At 40.2% G+C, this 20291-nt stretch overlaps 1 protein-coding gene across 3 annotated transcripts in view; it reads right to left on the bottom strand.

Annotated features, from left to right (window-relative positions):
• Window positions 1–20291, bottom strand: part of plch2a (phospholipase C, eta 2a) — a 78206-nt gene that overhangs the window by 17319 nt on the left and 40596 nt on the right. For all 3 annotated transcript variants that reach the window (XM_034695417.1, XM_034695416.1, XM_034695415.1), the window contains exons 6-15: window positions 19749–19842; window positions 18368–18571; window positions 17133–17253; window positions 11681–11852; window positions 6089–6196; window positions 3266–3421; window positions 1164–1262; window positions 927–1027; window positions 728–816; window positions 369–551 (exon numbers count right to left, since the gene is read on the bottom strand). In XM_034695417.1, the coding sequence (XP_034551308.1) occupies window positions 369–551; window positions 728–816; window positions 927–1027; window positions 1164–1262; window positions 3266–3421; window positions 6089–6196; window positions 11681–11852; window positions 17133–17253; window positions 18368–18571; window positions 19749–19842 (1327 nt within the window). The remainder of the gene's footprint in view (window positions 1–368; window positions 552–727; window positions 817–926; window positions 1028–1163; window positions 1263–3265; window positions 3422–6088; window positions 6197–11680; window positions 11853–17132; window positions 17254–18367; window positions 18572–19748; window positions 19843–20291) is intronic.

Raw genomic sequence — 20291 nt, 5'->3', positions numbered from 1 at the left:
TTAAAAATAAATTAAAACTATTATAACTATAAAAAAGAAAAGATCAAAGATCTGCAGGGGTGTGTGTTTTCATATACTGACTTAAAAGCTGCAACTAGAAAAGCAAAAATAAGTCTTGCTTAATTGATCAAAAAATAATCAATGAATAAATAAATACATTATTATGATGTATAATAAAAAATACATATTAATAAATACATTAACAAACACATATGTATTATATCATAAATAAATGCTCAATTAATAGTTGTTATATAATAATTAATTAATAAATGAATACAAAATAAAGAATTATTTTATTAATAAATAAATGTAAAAAAAAAGAATCATGATCACAAAGCATGTGGTGGGTGGGGTAAAGTTCGTACCCAGCTGGCAGCCGGCGCTCCAGAAAGGCTGAGGGTTGAAGTTTGAGGAGTCGACGCGGTAAGAGGAAGGGTAGATACGGGAGAGCTGTCGCTGGTTGAACTGGATGAAGGCCGAGGCTTTCTGCTGCATCACCTGGTGGGCTTTGGTCTCACTGAGAGACGACACCTGCCAGTTGCAGCTTGCTGCAGGTGGCGACACAGAGAGAGGTTTGTTTTCTTGGTTAGACTCAGGAACAAAACATCAAAAAGTTTACATGTTATCAAGTCAGATAAAGACAGGAGCATCACTGTGACACACCTAGACTAATCTGTACAATATCATCTGACACCCACACAGGTGATCGTCATTAAGTTTTTACCTTGTGACTCAATGTCATAGAGACCCACAGAGCATGTGTACTTGACCAGATCAGACAGAGCTCTGGACAACTTCATGGTCTTCTTCTTCCTGTGAGGTCAACAGAGGTCAAAGGTCACAGATATGCACAAACATTTACAGCAGCTTAATTCAATCTGGAATGCAGACATATTATGAAAGTAACCATGTGTGTTACATACTTGCTGTGGTGTAATGGAGCTCTGGAGGCACTACTTGTGCTCTCTTGGTCGGTATCGGTGTCCTCAAAACTCGACGTCTTCTTCAGCTTGGTTGTCTTTTTCTGAAGGAGGAAGATTCGTTAACAAGTCAGAGATATTTGAAAGATTTGTCGTCATGTGATGGTACTGTTTACAAACTCTGAGACGGATCATAAATGAAAGACTTCAGAAACAGGACAAGGGATTAAGAACACAAACCTTGCGTTTGGAGAAACTCCCAATGAAGGAGCGTCCAGTCCGCTTGTTGCTGCTGGAGTTCGACTCGTCCGCTGTGTCCGTCCCGTCCTCACTTTTACCCTGACAGCAGAGGACAAACTCTGATTTATAAAGGGAACTTTTTAAACACCACATCTATTATCTATTCTGTTTTCTTGTAGGGAGAAATCCCTTCATTATCACAGCTCTTTGACGGGCAGAAAGATCCCAATTAAATGTGGATTACCATCTCTGCTTCACAGCTCGACATATATAAAGAAGACGGCAGCGAGAGAGTCGTCAGAAACAAGACATCAACAAGAGAAATTTATTCAAAGCTGAGGCAATAACAGACAAAAGTATTCAGAGTATATTTTGAAGGCTTGTGTAGTTGTAGAAAGATGAATGAGATGCTCTGAGAAGGGTATTTCAAAGTAAAAGAGTTGATTTAATGCTAATAAGCTGAGAACAGAGACGACTGAGAGAGGAATCATTCTCTCTATCTCTGAGGAGTGTTATTAGGCTCTTAATATTTCTTTTTTGGCTTCTGCAGTCTTCGTAAGTTACACTGAGATTTCCCAAAAGGCCTGATAACGTCAAGAAGAACAAGTAAAGGGTAAAAAATGATGTGTTTTATTCTCTGTGTCAACAAAAGTTTTACTGAAAAATGCAATTGTTTCGCTCTCTTGTGCAGACACTGTTAAGCACACACAAAGAAGAAGAAGCAGTTTAATGTCATCATAGTTGCTTCCTCTGTTTGCAGAGTATTTGGCATTAAAACAAACAGTGTGCACTTGGTGGAAGAATCCCTTCAGGTTCTCCTCTCTGCAGACAATCACAGTCCTACCTGCAGATGAGGAGGTGCAGATTAAACACGAGCATGCACCAATAAACGGTTTAAGGCTGGTTTATACTTCTAGACATGGACATGAGCACCACATACTTGTGCATCGATGTGCCCATGATGCACAGCATTTCTCCACTGGGTCGGAAACAGGGTCGCCTGTTTCCGGCCCCGCTACGTTCTCCGTTTACTTTTTTACAGCGATTCAGAGCGTGTTATGTTAATTTACAGCTGATAAATGTTGCTGTTTATCATACAGACATGATTACAGGGAAGAATAGAGAGGAGACAGAGGAGGGTATTAAATTCACGGCCAAAGTGCGGGGATCCTGGAAGAGCTGTAAATGCGGAAAATACAATGCCGCCGAGCGGACCAATCACAGGGCTTGTGGTCCACGTAGATTCGATACGTAGTTGCATTTTGGAGGAGGCTATGTGCGTAGGCCTCTGCATAGGTATGGGAGCTGCGCAGACCCACGGTAGGCAACGCCACAGAAGTATAAATCAGGCTTTAGAGTCCAATCCTTTCATGGCTCTTGTCGTGTTGTTTTTGGTATAGTAGTTTAATTTTATTTTATTGTATTAACAAGCTTCTCTCGAGAAAACCCCATAAAACTTGCAAAAAATATATAGTGGAATCAAATTAAAACAGGAAAAATAATAAACAATAACAAAAATGAATAAACTCAATCATTTACCAACTGAAGCAGGTGTAGGCTGAAGCTTAAGATAAGAAAAGATATTACTTTATTGATCCCTGGGGGGAAATTCGGTTGTTGCAGCAACCCAGACATGAGTACAATTGAGAATACGTTTAAATAGGTAAAATAAGTACAAATAAAAGTAAAAAAGAAAATAAATATAGATAGAATAAAAATCTAAGATGTATACAAATGGTGTAAATAGTAGTAATTAAAGGCAGTATTGAGAAAAAAAAAAGGTTACGCTTCCTATACTGACTATTTCCAAAGTTTAGGATATTTCCTGAATCATTTTTCTTAGATTTTCATCAGCCGGAGTCTAGTCTGGGATCGGTGCTTGCTGTGCAGGATGCATCCTTGATAAGGTCAAAATAGAACAGAGCAGACAAACTTATAGTATACTTATAGGATAACTAGTTCTGGTGAACTAGAATTAGCTGAGAGGTATTTTCATTTATCTCACTCTGCCTTTTCACCAGTTTTTAGTCTGTTCTTCTGTAAACCCATCCTTAAGACAGCCTGAAAGAATAAAACACCTCTGACTGTCTGTCTGTGTTTACCTTGGAGCCGGTTTTATCCGTCGACTTCCCGGTAGGAGGAAGAGCTGCGATTGTGAAGCTGTCCGGGTCCTCTCTGTCTCGGATCTTAGACTCCTTCATCAGGTTGTCCAGCTTCTTCTTGGCCATGTTCTCCACCTGCTTCCTGTTGGCCGTAGTCTGCAGGAGGAAGAAGAAACAGTTACAGAGAGAGTGATCACGGTTATACGGAGCGTAACCAAACGTGACAGGAAGGGGAGTTCATCTTTAGAAAGCTCCTGTCTGACGGAAGTTATGGCTTCATTTCTCACATGATTCTGCTGTTAGCACAACATGTTTTTACTTGATTTCACTCAGGTGTTTTACACTGGAGGGATTTTATATAAGTAGCAAACTGACATTTACAAAATAGGCGTCTTAAATTTGCGATGCTTTATGTGGAGCATTATATGAGAAAGGATGAAGGTCGAAGACTTCTATCAGTGTCTAGATCTCTGACATCTACCTTCTTTGTAGATTTCTTCTCTGTAGAATAACTGTTTTAAGTTAGGTGCTTCAAATTTTAATAAATTGTATATTTTAGAAAATGATTTATTCAAATTCAGACCATTAAAGATTATTAATACCTTTTTAAACACTGTCTAAATAGTATTTACATTAAGAAAATGAGAAACATGTCCATTATCACCTTTTTTTTTTTTCCTTCACTGCTATCAACATTGACCTTCATTTCAGAGCGCTCTTCACCTGCATATATTATTGCTAGGTTGCAACGGTTGTCCTGCTGCACTTGGCTTCCCTTAGTAGAGACTGATCAGCCCAATCTCAATGTCCACACTCACACACTCACTGACTTTGAGGCGTGTTCCCGCTAAGTCTGTGAGGGTTTAGGGCTGTCCCACTGTCAAATCTTCAAGTGTGTGAGGGATCTGTTAAAGACTTTATGAGTCCTTTGTGTCCCCTTTCCGTAAGTGGGCATTTTTGCAGAATTAGCGTAACGGAATTACCCATAGTTCATAGCATTGTGACGTGAAACCAAGCGGCAACCTCCGGTCTCAAAATATGAAGCCCAGTGCAGTTTTATCAACTGCAATTCATCGAGAGTCAGCTTGAGGCTGGCTGCAGAAACACCGGAGACCACATACCCACCAATTCAAAAAGACGATCTTTGCAGCATTAATAAACATGTTTACAGCCTGGTTCAAAAAACGGCTTGGGTCTATGTAGCTAATTTCTCTATCTGCACACACTGTACGGAGGGTGATTTTTTTTTCCAATGCACCAGTTCAGAAGATATCAAGATTACGAGTTTTGTCCAAATAAGGATATGACTGACTTGACTGACAGGCGGGAACACATAGCTGTTGGCGAGGAGGCTCAAACTCTGCCTGTTTACCTCACACAAAGTTTCACAAGAAGCAAATATTAAAAAAACAATACATTATGAAACACGATACACAAGCTCCCAGAGTGTGTGATTAATGATTGTTTAGGCACCGCATTCCTGATGTGAGAGTGATGATGCAACACCATGTATGATGCAAACAGTATGAACGTATGGAAAGTGTTCAAATGATGCATTTAAGAGTCAGATCCCCCAAATAACCACTCATCGTATCAACAGTTTTATAGAAATCTACAGAGTGTAGAAGTAGCTCAGTGAAATAAATGTTTTTACATTGATCTGTTGATGGCTCCTGATATTACAAACAGAGCCTCTGAAAAATATTTGAATGTTGCATGCAATAAATAAGCAGATCAGAAGTGGTGTTGTTGGAGTTTAGGTGAGCTGAGCCTTAATTTGAGGTCGTACTGCAGATGAAACCAATGAACGTTAAATGTTTCCCTCTTCTGACAGTAAATACTTCATGCAGGATTAAAGGGAGTGTCGATTTCTTGAAGGAGCATGATGCAGAGCTGATAAATGAGCATTTCCACATGTATGATCATGATTATGAGGATGATAGTCTGACCTTAAAGATAAAAAAAAGAGATAAAGAGGAACAAATTAAGTTGTCCTCATTAAAGACCATAGATGTCACAATGAGGAGAATGTGCACGTGCTGAGTTTGGCCACAAGGGGGCAGTATGTCTCCATAAACCACTAAAGCAGCTCAAACTGGAGGATTAATCTGTGTTTAGTCAGTGCAGAGTGTGTACTGTAGGTTTAATCCTGAGCTGTAGATCATACATAATGCAGCACAGTCACTGCTGTGTGTTTGATCCGACAGACACAATGTTGACCTGGTTGTTCCAAAAAAAAAAAACAACCACTAAAAACACAGACAGTTTTTCTTTTTTGTGCTCACAACTGAACACATTCATCTTAAAATGTCCTCTTGTATCATCTCACCAATAAATGCAGCTGTATGATGCTGAGTCTACTGTTTGTATTAAGCTACATGACTCCTCTAACTGTGCATGCTTTGTTTGACGTTGCATCCTGAAGGTGTTTCCAGGTGTCTTTTGGGATGAACTCCAAACTTTCCCGGACAGGACGAGGTCTGAAGAAGTTTGGCTCATGAATGGATGAGATTTCTGAGATGATTGAGAATGAGCTTTTAATACAATACCTTCCACTTTGACAGAAGCAAGCAAGAGTTAAAGAGAAGAAGAGACAGAAGGAGAAAAGAGCAGGAAATGAGAACAAATAGCCACAAAGAAAAAGAAAAGCACACAGCAGAAACCGCAGGAGATAAACGAGGAACGACAGGAGAGCAGATTGCTGCATCGCTACTGCCGACTTCAGACGTGAACCATCGAGAACATGAAAGTCATGCAGAAATTCACAAGTCATCAGCTGGACACATAGGAGATAAATGAAGAGAGGGCAGAGGAGCTACATACATCTCCGTTCATCAGCTTGCAGTCGTCCTCCATCTCGTCAGCGCTGTCCTCGTCGGACACGTCTCCCTCCTCTGCGTTCTCGTCGATGTTCGGAGGAAGCTTCTTCCCCTTTTGGAGAGAAAAAAAAACACAAGTCAGAGGAGATCTAGATTATTATTTAAACAGCTGCAACTTTCATTTAAACAGTTTGTTGATGCCGAGTTAAATAAAGTCAATACTCATGTGGTGTTACAAGATTTCCTGCAGCTGAAAATTATCCAGTACATTCAGAATCTGAACAGTTTGAGTCATAAACAGACTATCTTTATTACATAAACACATCAAAATAATAAATCTGGTGTGTTATAATCTGTACTCGCTCCATCAGCATCTGAGCTTAAAGCTTAAATTGCGGCGTGACGCCTCATTTTCCTTCACATATTGGATTTGTGACATTTTACCTCCCTGCTCCTTACAGGGACGGATCTGTGTGCTGATGTTTGAGACTGTTGCAGTACTTGATGGACGTTAAAGCTACAGTAAGGAGTTTTAGTCGATTATGAAACAGACTGAAAATAATATAGGAGCCTCTTTATGACCTTCAATAGCTAACGAGACCGTCAGCATAAAGACTGAATGTTCCTATACATTGTTTTAATATCTGAAACTGCTGCCGGGGGTAGGTGTCGGACACAGTGATAAACTGCATACTGCTCAAGGAGCTTCTTTAATATTTTTCCAAGGCAAAATCTCTTTGTAAGTCCCACATTTGACAATTAAAGTCAAGAAAATTGAGATTTTTGTTGCTCAAACACTAATACACACAACACGACAACATCGAGACAAACTGAAAGATCCTCACAGGAGCTTTAAAGAGAGCCTCTTAAAATGTTGATGTTGACGGCCTGTCTGCATATTAAGCAGTTTTACTTGTACAGACTTATTAAAAATCGAAGAGTTAATGTGAATATTTTCTCATTTTAAAAGTACTATTTTCATCATTTTCCTTGGGGCTGGTTGTAATACAGTATTCCCACCAGACGGTGGCTATAGAGCGTCTTAAAGCTGTTTGCTAACCTCCTTAAGTAACAGAAGAAGAATGCTAACTGCATTAAATAGCAGAAGAAGAAGATAACATTAGTGACAGTCGCTAATGTTATCTTCATTACTGTGTGTAGAGGTGTGAGATTCAGAAACAGAGAACACTGAAGAGACAGAGCATGGCTGTAAAATGTAAACATACAAGCCACGCTGCTTCGTCACAGAAACACCGGCATAAAGGTTGAGACAGACGCTGACAGTGCACGCTAGTAGCAGCACCTCATCTCGATGCTGGTTAACAAGACTGCCGCACAAATGGGCCGTTAACGGGAGAGGTGTAACGTGGAGCGTCTATGTCTACTGTTGTGTGAGTGACTGTTGTCTCAACGTAACGTTTCAAACCTGATGTCAGAGAGCTGGAAACAACAACAACTGACTCAAAGACTCAAATCAATAACATTGTGATTGGCTGATTAGATCCTCAATCGATATACATAAAATCATACTACATTAACCCCGCTTCTAGTTCCTATAAATTGATAAAATCATCTGTTTCTTGTTTTCACTATTGTAATCACTATTCTTGTAATCACTATTCAGTGATTACGAATAATCACTGAATAGGGTCATGTGATAATTTCACCCTTGCACCAAATGACCTCTCTTCGGGTTAATACTTTGACATATTTTCTACATTTCATCGTCCTGCCTCTCCTCTCCTCTCCTCTCCTCTCCTCTCCTCTCCTCTCCTCTCCTCTCCTCTCCTCGTCGAGGCTGTGCCGGCAATATTTCGATTAATTTAACTTTTGATTGAAAGTTGCAGACGCTCATCTCACTACTCTGCATCCAGACGGAGTACAAGCTCTCATCCATCAGAGGTGCTAAACCCTGAATGATGATTGGATGGATGTTTTTCACAAAAGCATGCATTAAAAAGCATTACTCTTACTTTCTAAGGGCTTAAAAAATGTGTTAATGTTAGAAAGTAAGTGTTATATCATGTCAGTAAATTCAAGTAAAACACAGACTCTGCTTTTCTAATGGACATGCATTGCAAGAAATGTTGATTATTTGTAAATTGCATTAAGTTCTCTGGTTATATTCTGCTAGCTCCTCTGTCTGACTTTAGAAGTAGAATAAATATAACTACACATGCTGAGTGAAGTTATTGTGATAGACGTCGGCTGTCTCCTCTTAAAGGAGCTGCAATAAGTTAGAATAAAAGCTGCCTGGTGTCTGTGCTGTTAGTGCATCATAAAGCAGCCTATCTTGTTGACAGAGACACTGTCAGTGTTAGTATTGTTTCCTGCACCCAGCCCTTGTTAAAGCTGATAATCCCCTATCCCTTTATGGTTGTCTTGACATTATCTTGGTCTCACAATCCCTCCTGAACACCGGAGCAGCCGAGCCGTGCGGAGGATTTAGTGGCCAATAAAGCGTGGGGAGATCGGGCACCTGTTGCGACTAATTTCATTCTCATTGACACAGAAAGACGAGGAGATGTGAGGAAGAGACTGAACAGAGAACCACGTACGGGAAAGATGGTGATATTTAGGAAACAGATATCCCCGTTCTCTGCAGGAGGCATTGATTTCATATTAATCCACTATGGTTTGCAACCTCTCTCCAAAACATGGAGGTGTTGGCCTGCACAAAGTGAGTGAGGCTGACCCTGATAACACTCTGCTCTCTGCACACACGCAGGTAACAGTGCAGGTGGTGCAGCTTAAGCGTGCCAGGTGTTGGCAAGGTGCCTGTTCTTTAGTGAAAGCAGCTGGTGTCAATAAAGCCTCATTAACCTCAATACTGTTCCTTGCCCTGCTAACAGACACATCTCCTGCTGGCGTACGTTTCAGGAGGAAGGTATTAAAACACCTTCTTCGATGCTTCATGTTATAAACTCTGACGCAGAGCCAACTGAGAGCTTTACAGTCTCCAAACAAGATTTTAGGGCAACTCTAAAGAGACGTTTGTGCAGGAACGACAGCATATATGATGCTGTGTTGTTAAAATCTAGATTAGTGTGACTGCATGAGTTGGCATCGTGGTATCGCTACAATAAAGCAATCTTAATGCAGGATTGTTATAAAAGTCATGCTGAAGATCAGATCTGGACATTTTTAACCAGACGAGAAGAAATCTGCAGCCAACAACGGAAATAAAACCAACAAACTGCGGTTTTACAACCTCTTTCTAACTGTGCGAGCTCTGTCCCCATCTCTTTACTTTAATCTGAGTGTTTATTTAAATCATTTTCCAGGACAGACAGTTTTAGTTGTTGATGCCTGCAGGTTGACGGAGCAATAAGCTGAACTAAAGTTAGCAGCAGCTTAGCTTCCATCCCTGGAGTCCTGCTAAAGGTACTGAAGAGACACTGATTTGATTCAGTCTTTTTGTATTTGTTCTTCACTTTGTTATTGGGGGAGGGAGACAACTGCAGAAAAGCTGGCTCCTGATAAAAGCCTGAGTCATGACGAACACCAGAAAACAAACGAGTAGAAACGAGTGACGCAGAGCAAGACAACCCAAACACTTTTTTAACATGAAACTTCTTTATTTAGTGTTTGATTTTGTTTTAAAGAGCTAAAGTTAAATACAGGGCTGCATAGTTTAAAGAGTTGTTAGACTCATGGTAAAAAAAAAAAACTGCTGCATTTGAAAGCATGATTGTCAGACTAAGTGATGCACAAAGAAAACTAGCCGAATATGGAAGGCTTTTTTAACTTATATAGGTGATGAGGGCACAGGGTAATAAGGGGGATGGACTTATCTACCTGCCGTTTGTATATATACTGTCATTCCACTGTCTAGGAATGTGTGTATGTGTGGAGATTGAAGTATAAATGTATGAAATATCCAAGTGCCAGGATATACATCATGTATTCCTTTATTGCTGGGCTATTTATTTATTTTGATTTTCACTTTACTTTGTATCTATTTGTTTATTTTCACTTTTACTTTGTATTTATCTATTTATTTTCATTTTCATTTTGACTTTTACTTGGTATTTATTTTCACTTTCTTGTTTTTTTATTTTCATTTTCACTTTAACTTTGTATTTATTAATTTATTTATTAATTTATTTATTTTCACATTAACTTTATATTTATCTAATGTATTAATTAAATGTTTTATTTTGAGGGAAGGGATTTATTTATTTATTTATTTATTTATTTATTTATTTATTGTCTGTCTTTTGCTTTTTTCCAGAAAGGGTTCTTTCACCCAAAAACTGGCCTTGTTGCCATGTGATACAGTCACTAAGAACATAAACAACAAAATAATAAACATAGAGCTGCAGCTACACATGAGAAAAGATTTAGAGTCAAGGATGTTATGGATGACTCGGATAAAAGTTAATCTATACTCTAAGTTAGGCTAGTCGTCCAGTTCCTTTATTTTAATGATAGTCTCTTAACTGATATCATCATTAATACAGGTAGGACAAAGTATGGTTATGGCAGTATATGGTGGCCCTGACCTGTGTGATAAAGTATCTATATAGGGGGCTGAATATCCATGTTTTAATTGTTGAATACAGCGCTAGATTTCCCGGTCAGTTTGAATCATCGCGTCACTACTTAATGACTCCACACAGAGCGCTAATAGCATGAATGGGGGAAAAGTGAACAGCAGTTTATTGGCAGTAGAAGAAGAAGACAGCGGTGAAAAGGAGCTAGAAATGTGCTAACTGCTTTCACAACAGAAAAGAACAGGCTTCTTCAGCTCTGAGACCGGCTGAGACTAGAGGAAAGATCGCAGACACACTTGAGTCTGCAGAGAGAGCTTCACTCACCTGCGATGTGCCGACTTAACATGCCACGGAGTCCTACATGATAGTTACTGCTCGTTATAAACGAGAGGGAAATGCTCCTAAGCGCTATTAACAATATTTTATATGTCTCCTTATGATCGTGATCCTTTTTTATACCTATGGGGGATCAGAGGGGATCAGTGTCGCCATTTCCTCCACAGGAAGAAGCTTTTTCTTGCCAGCTTTAGGGATGAGCTCTTGAAGCACTGCAGCCTTTAGGCTTTATTGAAGTAAAGGTCTACATGTGGCCTGAGAGGAAAAGCCCAGATCAATCTGGACACTTGCAGGGCAAAAACAACGTGCTGTAAATGTCAAACGTCAGTTCGGAGCACCGTTCTGAAGTGCAGTGATGTTTTCGTGAAGTCAGAGCGGAGCAAGTAAAGCTGGAGTCGACCTGCGTGTGGCATGAAGCTGGCAGATGATTTCACAGATTATCTTTGGTCAGCTGAACTCATGACAACGTCTCTCATTATCATCAGATCAGTGTGTTCAGATAATGAGCCATCCTGCAGTCTGCAGGTATGACACATCCTTAGCTGAAGCTCTGTATCCCTCCAGTCTAGTTTTTCTGCTCTCTTCTCCCAAACATGTCAACACTTTCTAATCACATCGCCTCAATCAGCCCACTCTCTTTGAAGTCTGCGCTGTGACGTTAAAACCAGGAGTGGAGATAACCACCCGAGGGCCGACTCCCCTCACCGAGGAGAATCCTTTTCAAACATCTCACTTATTTCAGGAACACCCTGCTCTCACTCTACCTTGACGAGGATCTTGCCCTTGAGTATTTCTGGTGACGGCAGCCGTCCGGACTCGTCAGCTTTGATGTTGGACAGGTCCAGTTTGTCCCCGAGGATCTCGATCAGGTACTGGGCCATCTTTTTCTGCTGAGGAACACTGCAGTGGTTCTCGATGGACAGGATGACGGGGAAGCTGGGAGATAAGCAGACACAAATAGCGTTAAAGGAAGAAAGGTGGAGGAGGACTGAATAACAAATCACAGCTGCTGCTAAGTCTGTGGGGCATAAAATAGATCATTAAAGGTTCATTCAAAGTTTTTAACCACAAGTAAGAGGTTTTAAGTGACAAAAAACAAAACTACTACAACTGAAAAGACGCCATTAATCTAAAACTGTTTTTAATAAAGCATCAGGTAACTTCTCTCGACCTCGGTAGCTTTGCTTTTGATAGGAACAGTGACCTTTGTGTTTGTGTTGCTTTGCTGTAAAGAATAATGCAGGAGAAACAGAATAAGGGATTTAAAATTGGCTAACTATATCTTGAAATGATCAGAAACTAAAAACCAAACTAACTACAAAGGGTGGAAGCAATGATGGTAAAGTGTGACGGCGTACAGCAAGGCAGGCGCTGACAGTTTTCCATGTTCTGCATGGAGAGTCAAACTCTACGTACTCTTTACCTGCAAATAAAGATCCAGCAATTGTTACTTCTTGCACTGATTCTGATTCCTGATTTTTTTCAAGGTCTGACCCGCAGATTTTCCTCCTCGATTGAACCATAATAGAAAAAACTGGAAAAGCAACATTTTTCAGGGAGTGAAAGAGAAAGCGGGAGTCTTCATATACGTAAAAAAAACATTTAGCATTTAATGATGAAGCTTGGCTTAGCTCTGTTTAACTCTGAGCTGTCAATGAAGTGCATGAAGCAGGCGACACTGCAGTCTGGAGTCTCTGCTCACAGTGACACACAGAGTGACAGCTGTCTCTGTCATGAAAACCAGAGCGAGTCCTCTGCAGGCTCAGAGTGAGATTATATATGACTGGAAACAGTCTCTGTTTATCCTGCAGAAGGTTTATTCTTTTGTCTTTACTGCCGACATGTTAGTTTATGTGTGTGTGTGTGTGTGTGTGTGTGTGTGTGTGTGTGTGTGTGTGTGTGTGTAGGAAAAATAAACAGGACACTTGTAAGGAGAGTTCATCTAAATTTGTCTTTAAATGAAGATGTAACTCAGGAGGACGTCTCTGTGCTAGAGGACCATCTACCTGCCATCAGCCATGAACGATGGCGTCATTCATCCAAGAGTATCCCTCTTTATTCCATTTAACTTGATCTAGCTTGCATTGTTGTAAAACTCATAATCTGTTTTACAAGCTTTGCTGTATGAGACCCACAAAACTTGTGTGCATGCATTACAGCACGCTTAAATCCGAGGCTGCCCTGAACGCAACTCTCATGAGACAGTGCGTGATTCACAATGGCAGCAGACGGAGAATGTAAATATTGGGAGTGACAATTAGATCGAAACAAGGTTGCATGCCACTAGCTACGGAGTGGCATGCCAGTTTAGAGAATGGCTGCCGCTGCTGCTAATGCTAATGTCCGACTGTCCTGTGTTTGGTTTATGTTTTCGCCTTTTTGAATCATATGTTCCTGGAGAGTTATTGTAGGGTTCATAGAGCGTATGCTTTTTTCTGTAATGTATCTGGCAGTGCATGCGAGTTCTACAATAACATTTAAATCATGGCTTGAGTTCTATGTCAATGTCCCATTTTTTTTTTCATTATATATCCACAGTTAAGCAAACTCAGATCGCTCATTTACACTTGCGCGTTAGCCTTCAGCTGCAAAGTTTGCTCAGCGAAAGCGGACGTGAATGATCAGATGAGATGATCGGCTCACATACCGAAAAACAGATCAATTATAAAACGCCCAGATCGGCTCTGATCCAATAGTTTAGATCGGGATCTTGACATCCCTAAATGTTATTAATAACTATATAACTGTCGTTCATTGAGTCTACTGCTCAATACTGTTTGTTCATTTCTTTCTGAAATATTTTGAGCTTTTTGTACTGATTGCTTTATTTCAATCTCTTCTGCATGTTTCCCAGTTTGATTTCATATCTATAATCCTCCTGTGGTATTGTAAGTGAGAGCAACTGTTTGGTGCCCCTCTGGAATAAATTAACTGTTTCTGATATTATTTCTTATGGTACAGAAAAGTCTATTTTGATTTTAAGGGTAACCTTGACAAAGTAAACAAAGACTAAAATATTCACACTTTGTTTTATTAAGCATGTAAAGCATCTCTTGGTTTTATTGGATTGTTTGGATTTGTCTGTGAGCTGATTGGATCCTCATTAACTATTAACCTATATCTCAGGTATTAACTTAGCAGCTGACGGTCGATTAGCAGCTCCAGGGGATTTAGGATTCCTCTGGCCTGTTTCCATTTTTGGTTGGATTGAGGAGCTGCCTTTAACGCTGCTTTTAATACTGAAGTGTTCGTCTGTTGGTTGATCTGGATAAAGTCTTGTGCATGATGATAACTTTTATTACTAAGGGTTTTAACCAGAACCAACAAACACAACCATATTTCTCCTGTTTCAGCATCTTTACACTGGCTCCCTGTCTGTTTTAATTGATTTTAAAATTTCACTTATTCCTTTTTAAAGCTCTTCATGGACTTTCTCCCAGTTACATAGAAGACATTTAATACCATACAAACGGATGTGTATGCTGAAATCCTCGTTTACAGATTAAACATGATATATTGAAATAAGTAAGACAAAAAAGATGAAAGTGACATGAATGAGTTCTTCTACAGACAGAAAACAAATCTGAATGTTTCCAGTTGAGTTTAAAGTCAGCCAGTCTTTAAAAAAACATGATGTTGTTGATTTGTTATCTATCAGGAGGAAGGCTCTGAATGTGAAATGAGCCTCATAAAGGATCAGACTCCTCATTCACAAACATACAGACCGATATGATCGCCAGTCTGAGTCATTCTCCCTCTCGTCATCCCTCTGAGGATCCTGTTCTTATTCTGCGTCCTGAAAAACTCAGATCACTTTGATGTCGAGCGCAGCCTTTCACCCCGCTCCCTTTTAGCCAATTATCTGTGGAATATGACGTCCACAATTATGTTTTCAGAAACACACAGTGTTCCTCCTTCTTTATACATGAGGAGACAGGATCTAAAAATAGAGATCGGGGCGGCTTCCTTCAGAGCGTGTGCATGTTGATGGGATTATCACCTCCTGCTGCAGATTCTGGGAGGAGGAGGAGGAGGAGGAGGAGAAGAGGAGAGGGGGAGGATGTTTGTGTGCATTTGTGTTTGTAAGTTTTGGATTGGATCTGTATCTGATTTGCAGAGATACATCTATGTGTGTGGTTTGTACATACAGAAGGTGACAAAGGAACAAAAAACCTGAATAAACGAGTCAAGAATCAAAATTCATGCTGCCCAGACTGAGACAACATTTATCACAGATGTTGTTCTAAGTGTTCATCTGTGTTTGTCTGATGTTTGTTTTTCTATGCTGCAACACAAACTTCCTTTTTCAGGATATAAGTTTTCTAAGTCAAGTGTAGCTTCACTTTGGGCTTGATGAATATAAAAATGATGCAGCGTGTCCAGTTAAAGGATCGTAAAACATCAACATGCTGCTTCATCCTAAGTGGGACCTGGAGTTACGGAGCAGTGCAGCAGGTTGAGGCTTTTTGAAATCAAGATGACATACAGGAGAAAATGAGTGTAAACGTTTCTTTTTTTATAAATGAGAAAAAGGCCAATGATGCTTCCCAAGCCCCGCCCCTTTTGCTCAGTGACGTCACACACTTCTGGACCCTCCCCCCTGGGGGGCAAAAAAGCTTCCTCCTGCTACAGGGAAATTATCTGACTCTGAAAAGTTTTTAGACAGTTTTTGTTCAATTAAAATTGTGATCTGACGAGATGACAAGCCCAGGTTCTGCTTCTTAAGAATCCCATCTGAGAAAGAAAACCCTGAGAGGAGGAGATGTGGATTAATTCTATTAGACGCTCTGCTGTCCCTGGTGAGGGACCAACACAACGAGTCCACACCTCTTTGAGCGATCATTTCATTAACCGTAAGTTGAGATAAACAGAGTATGTTAATTCATGTATGTTTAGTCGATGTCGTTCTGACATGGTCGGTGTGCATGGACTGATGTAAACAACTCCAGAGGAACTTGTTGACACGGCTAGCAAACCAACTAATGTTAGCTTAGTGATAAGGTTGCTCTTTTCACAGCCGGACACTTTTATCCTGACACTCTGGTGATAAAGTGGTCTGAAGTAAGGTGAGGAGAAGGTTAATATTTAGAGTTGAGGTTTGACAGTGACCTTCAGGAGGGAGAGATGGTTTTACACATCTGCATGAATGATATCAGTCACCTTTGCTCTAATGATGAAGAATTCATCACCCTACTCCCCTCAAACTGGTGATATAAATATGCCTTATTCTGAAGAGATGAACGATTAACAAGCCATGCTGCAGCTCCACAGAGCATTCAAGGAAAGCCGTCATTTTACTACGCTCTTTTTGGCCCTACAGGCTTCCGTTCTGGTCATATGACTTCCGTTTCCCCTTTCCTGTTGTACCCACATCCCTTTGAATGTACTCTAACAGGGGTAGTTACGTCTGTCAATTCAGTCCTGTTGATGCTGTGGGACATGCCTTTAGCTTCCTGCATGCTAAAAATGAGTGCAACCCATCCAGGTACCCGGCCCCGTCCCTGTTTGAGTCCATCTGATAGTACAGGTGGTGAATTAAAGTTCTGGAGTCTTTGGTGAAGCTTAAAATAAGAAAACCATGGTGTTAAATGACTGTTAAGAGACCAGATACTACCAGATAATACTGGTGGGAAATTAAAACGCCTTTATTTAACATCAGAAAAAAGAAGAGGGGAATCTTTCAGTCTTTCCAGACAGACCCTGTGTGTCTGTTATCTGTGTGTATATTTCATAGTTTAGTATCAAATGATCAGATTTCACTCCTCGACAAACAGTGACTAAACACCAACATGCATGAACCTATCAGGGAAAGCATTTACCGAACTCAGAGAATCGTAAGATGTTTCAAACGTATTAAACCCGGCCGACCATGGGATTGTATTCCAGTATACGGGATTCATGGATTTACGATTTACTGCAGTCTGTGTGATGTGACACTGTGATGTATATTTACAGCATACATGCACATGCACTGCTCGTTTATTAAAGTGGTACACACAAGTTTTATGGTCTGTCAGATGCTATCAGTGGAAAGGCGACAAAACAGGAAAATGATCTCACGGTGCGTTCTGACTGACTGAATGTACGAGTCAGTGAATCAAATAAAACATGACAGAGTGAGAGCTATAAACAGCAGAGATACGTGTCTGTGTATGTGTATGTGTATGTGTGTATGTGTGTGCGTGCGTGCACGAATGTGTGTGTGTTTGTACGTACTCATTCTTGACGAAGGCGTACTTGTTGATGGTCTCGATGACGTCTTTGAAGAGGATCTTTGAGGTGAGGGTGTAGCCGTGGTGGACGATGGGCTCACCGTCCTGACCGTCCCAACAATCCACTGTGGACAGGAGGTCAAAGGAGAGATGAAGTTTAACAAGAGGTACAGAGCTGAAATAAACAAAAGTATCTTTTAAACTGTCTTCACTATAGGCTGGATAACCAGAATGACATGGGTCAAACTCTAAAATCCAAGCACAGGTCAAATAAATGTTTGTCAAACATGGTTTTTGTCCTTATAGTTAGTTCTTATCATGCTGATTTATGTCAGTGTTCATGTTTCTGACTAGTTCACTTTGAATTAGTTATTTGATGCTACAAAAAGAGGTAGAAAGTAGAAAAGAGGGGAGGGGCAAATGAAATGTTTTTTTAAGATCAAATTTTTCTTCAGTATTTTTGCTTTTCTGTCGGAATACCAAAAACACAGGTGGAATTCCGAAACTTATCCTTTGGTCTCACTATTCTAGAATTCTGCATTTAATCTCAGAATTCTAGAACTTCTACTTTGATCCCAGAATTCTTGAACTCTTCCTTTTATCTCACAGGCAGAATTCTATTCCACGATCAAAGCTATGATTGACATCTGTGTTGACCAATGACGCTCCTGCAGCGCTGTGTGGACCAGATTATCAGAGTCGAGGAGGAACGGTGAGAGGAAACGTAACAAACCCTAACACAAGAGTCATTGAACTTTCCATAACCGTGAGAGTCTGCTTCAAACCCACACAAGAATCAGTGAAGCTGTGGACTGGACCCACCTGAGGGAGCTTTTTTATTAAATGTGTGTTTTGGTTAGCACAGATACTGGCTGCAAAAATATCATCAATGTCATATTGCTTCTCTTTAACGACTGGAGGAGATGGAGGTTTGTCACCCACCTTTAAACACAAGTCAATGATGCTAACTTCCAAAAAATACATGACATTAAGCAACCAATATGGGAACTTAAACGATCACTTGCAAGTATGCAGCAACTTTACTTCAGGATATATTTGAGCTTGTTTGGAAAGAGAATTCTGGATTCAATAAAAAGATGCAAACCCTCAATAAGTGCAGAAGTTGAGATGATTATTCCTTTTCAGTGGAATCAGATACTTCATCTATATTAATGCAGGTCTATATACTCATGTCATTGATTCTACTTGTATATAGTGTTATTATATGTTTCCACTGACCTTCCACGCAGCGACAGCCGGCCTGCAGGACCCAGGCGTACATGTCCACTCTGGACTGAGACATCAGCTGATCTCCCATCAGGTAGGTGTTATGTGAGGAGGCGATAAAGTAGTGACACAGTGGCTGAGTCATGTCCTGGACTACATTGTAGTGGTCTGGGTTGAAGATGTCTCCAGCGGGACTGCGCGTGTAATTGGTCAAACCTGGAAGAAACAACAAAGATTATCTCATCACCCTATTTTACTTTCTTGTCTATTGTCGATGTAAGTTGATAAGTGGGTCGCTGTGTCCACTGTTCAATCTGTGTTCATTTTACCAAAGCATGAGTCTCAGTTTGTTTTGTAATAAAGGTTAAAGCTACAGCTGTGTTTCTGACACCATGTTCTCAGCTGTAACAGCTTCAGCTGCACATGAGGAGCTAAATCAGGAGGGCCAAGCTGTCAGGAAGCGGCAGAGGCTATCGAGTGAAATTATGTTGTTCTGGAGCTCTGAAGTATTTACAATCTGCATATTGGTTTTTTTGATATGCTGTGAGGAAAAAAATAAAAATAGCCCAATGTGTGAAGAGCTCAAGATGAAACAATAAAGTTCATCTATAGATCTTGATTTTGATTAATATCAATTTATTCAAGATGGATTTTGGGGTAAAAAGTACATTTATCAAAAAAATTAATAAAGTTCTTCTCGAGCCCTTTGAGATAAATCTTCCCTCCAAGGGCAGAAACAAGGAGAGGGATCAGGCGCTCACGTGGAACCTTTTCAGCAGTTCTCCTTTCATTTGAAAGGTGAACAATAATGTTACTTTTCTCTAGACTGCACAAACATTACAGAGAAGTGACAGTGTGGACAAAGGAGACACCAGACAGAGTGACGAAGCGGCAGAGGAACTGATAGCGAGTTGAAAATGTGTGAAAATGTTTATACCATTTCTGTGTAATGAATGCAATTAAAGTATGTAGAACTGTTACCTGTTTACTGAGATACACTGACAGAAAGAAGAGTATATGAAAGTTATGGATAAATGTGGACCTTAAAAAAAAGTAGCCCAACAAAACAGACAAAAATCCAAAGCCTTGACTCTCACATTGTTAGACTGAACAAACTCCTATTAGATGTCTCTCGGCACAAAAGCATCTACAAATTAAAAAATAAGTAATAAAAATCGTTCAATGGATGAAAGAAAAAGCTGATTTAGAGGAGAACTGATCTTTGAACTTGTTAACTGAAAAAAACAGAGCTGCCTCAACTTTAATTTGCCAAACTGACCTTGCAGAGAAATATTTGAACACTAAACCGATCTGTGATACACAAAAATCGAACGCACAGCCAAATTAAAAATATTCTATTAAAAAGAAACGAACACTTTAAAACAGGACTCACCATCGATTCCCAGAACCCCTTGCTTCTGGTTTTCAGAGCACGGCTCAAATTTGTTGATGACTTCCAGGCAGTGCTCCTTGGACACCTTCGTCATCTGAAAACCACAGAATGCAGATCAAGAACTGGACATGCTAACACAGGATGCTAATGCATGAGGAAATAAGGACGACTTAAGAGCGCTCCCTACATGTCATCTTTCTGTCCATCCTGGCTGCAGAATCAAACTGTGTCTGTAGCTGCTCTCTAATAACCCGTTATTGATCATGTCAAGGGGGAGGGACAGTCTGACACCTCTCCTCTCATACTGTGTCCCTGATTTTATGAAAGCTCAAACCATGTGAGATAACCATATCCTGGTGAGACTTCATTTCCACAGCGTTATTTCCATTTCTGAACACACGCTCAGCGGGGTGAGTCTGAAACTGTGTTAAAAGGAAGTAAACTTAATTCCATCTCTTCATAATCCGGATAAAACTCTGCAGAGGTTCGCTCAGAGCTAACAGGCTGCTGTCGTTTACAAACACAGAGTGGGAGGAGATTTTC

Source organism: Notolabrus celidotus, chromosome 11 (genome assembly GCF_009762535.1).
Source record: "Notolabrus celidotus isolate fNotCel1 chromosome 11, fNotCel1.pri, whole genome shotgun sequence".
Lineage (NCBI taxonomy): Eukaryota > Metazoa > Chordata > Actinopteri > Labriformes > Labridae > Notolabrus > Notolabrus celidotus.
Note: the sequence above shows the minus strand (reverse complement) of the source record. Positions and strands in the feature narration are given on the sequence as shown.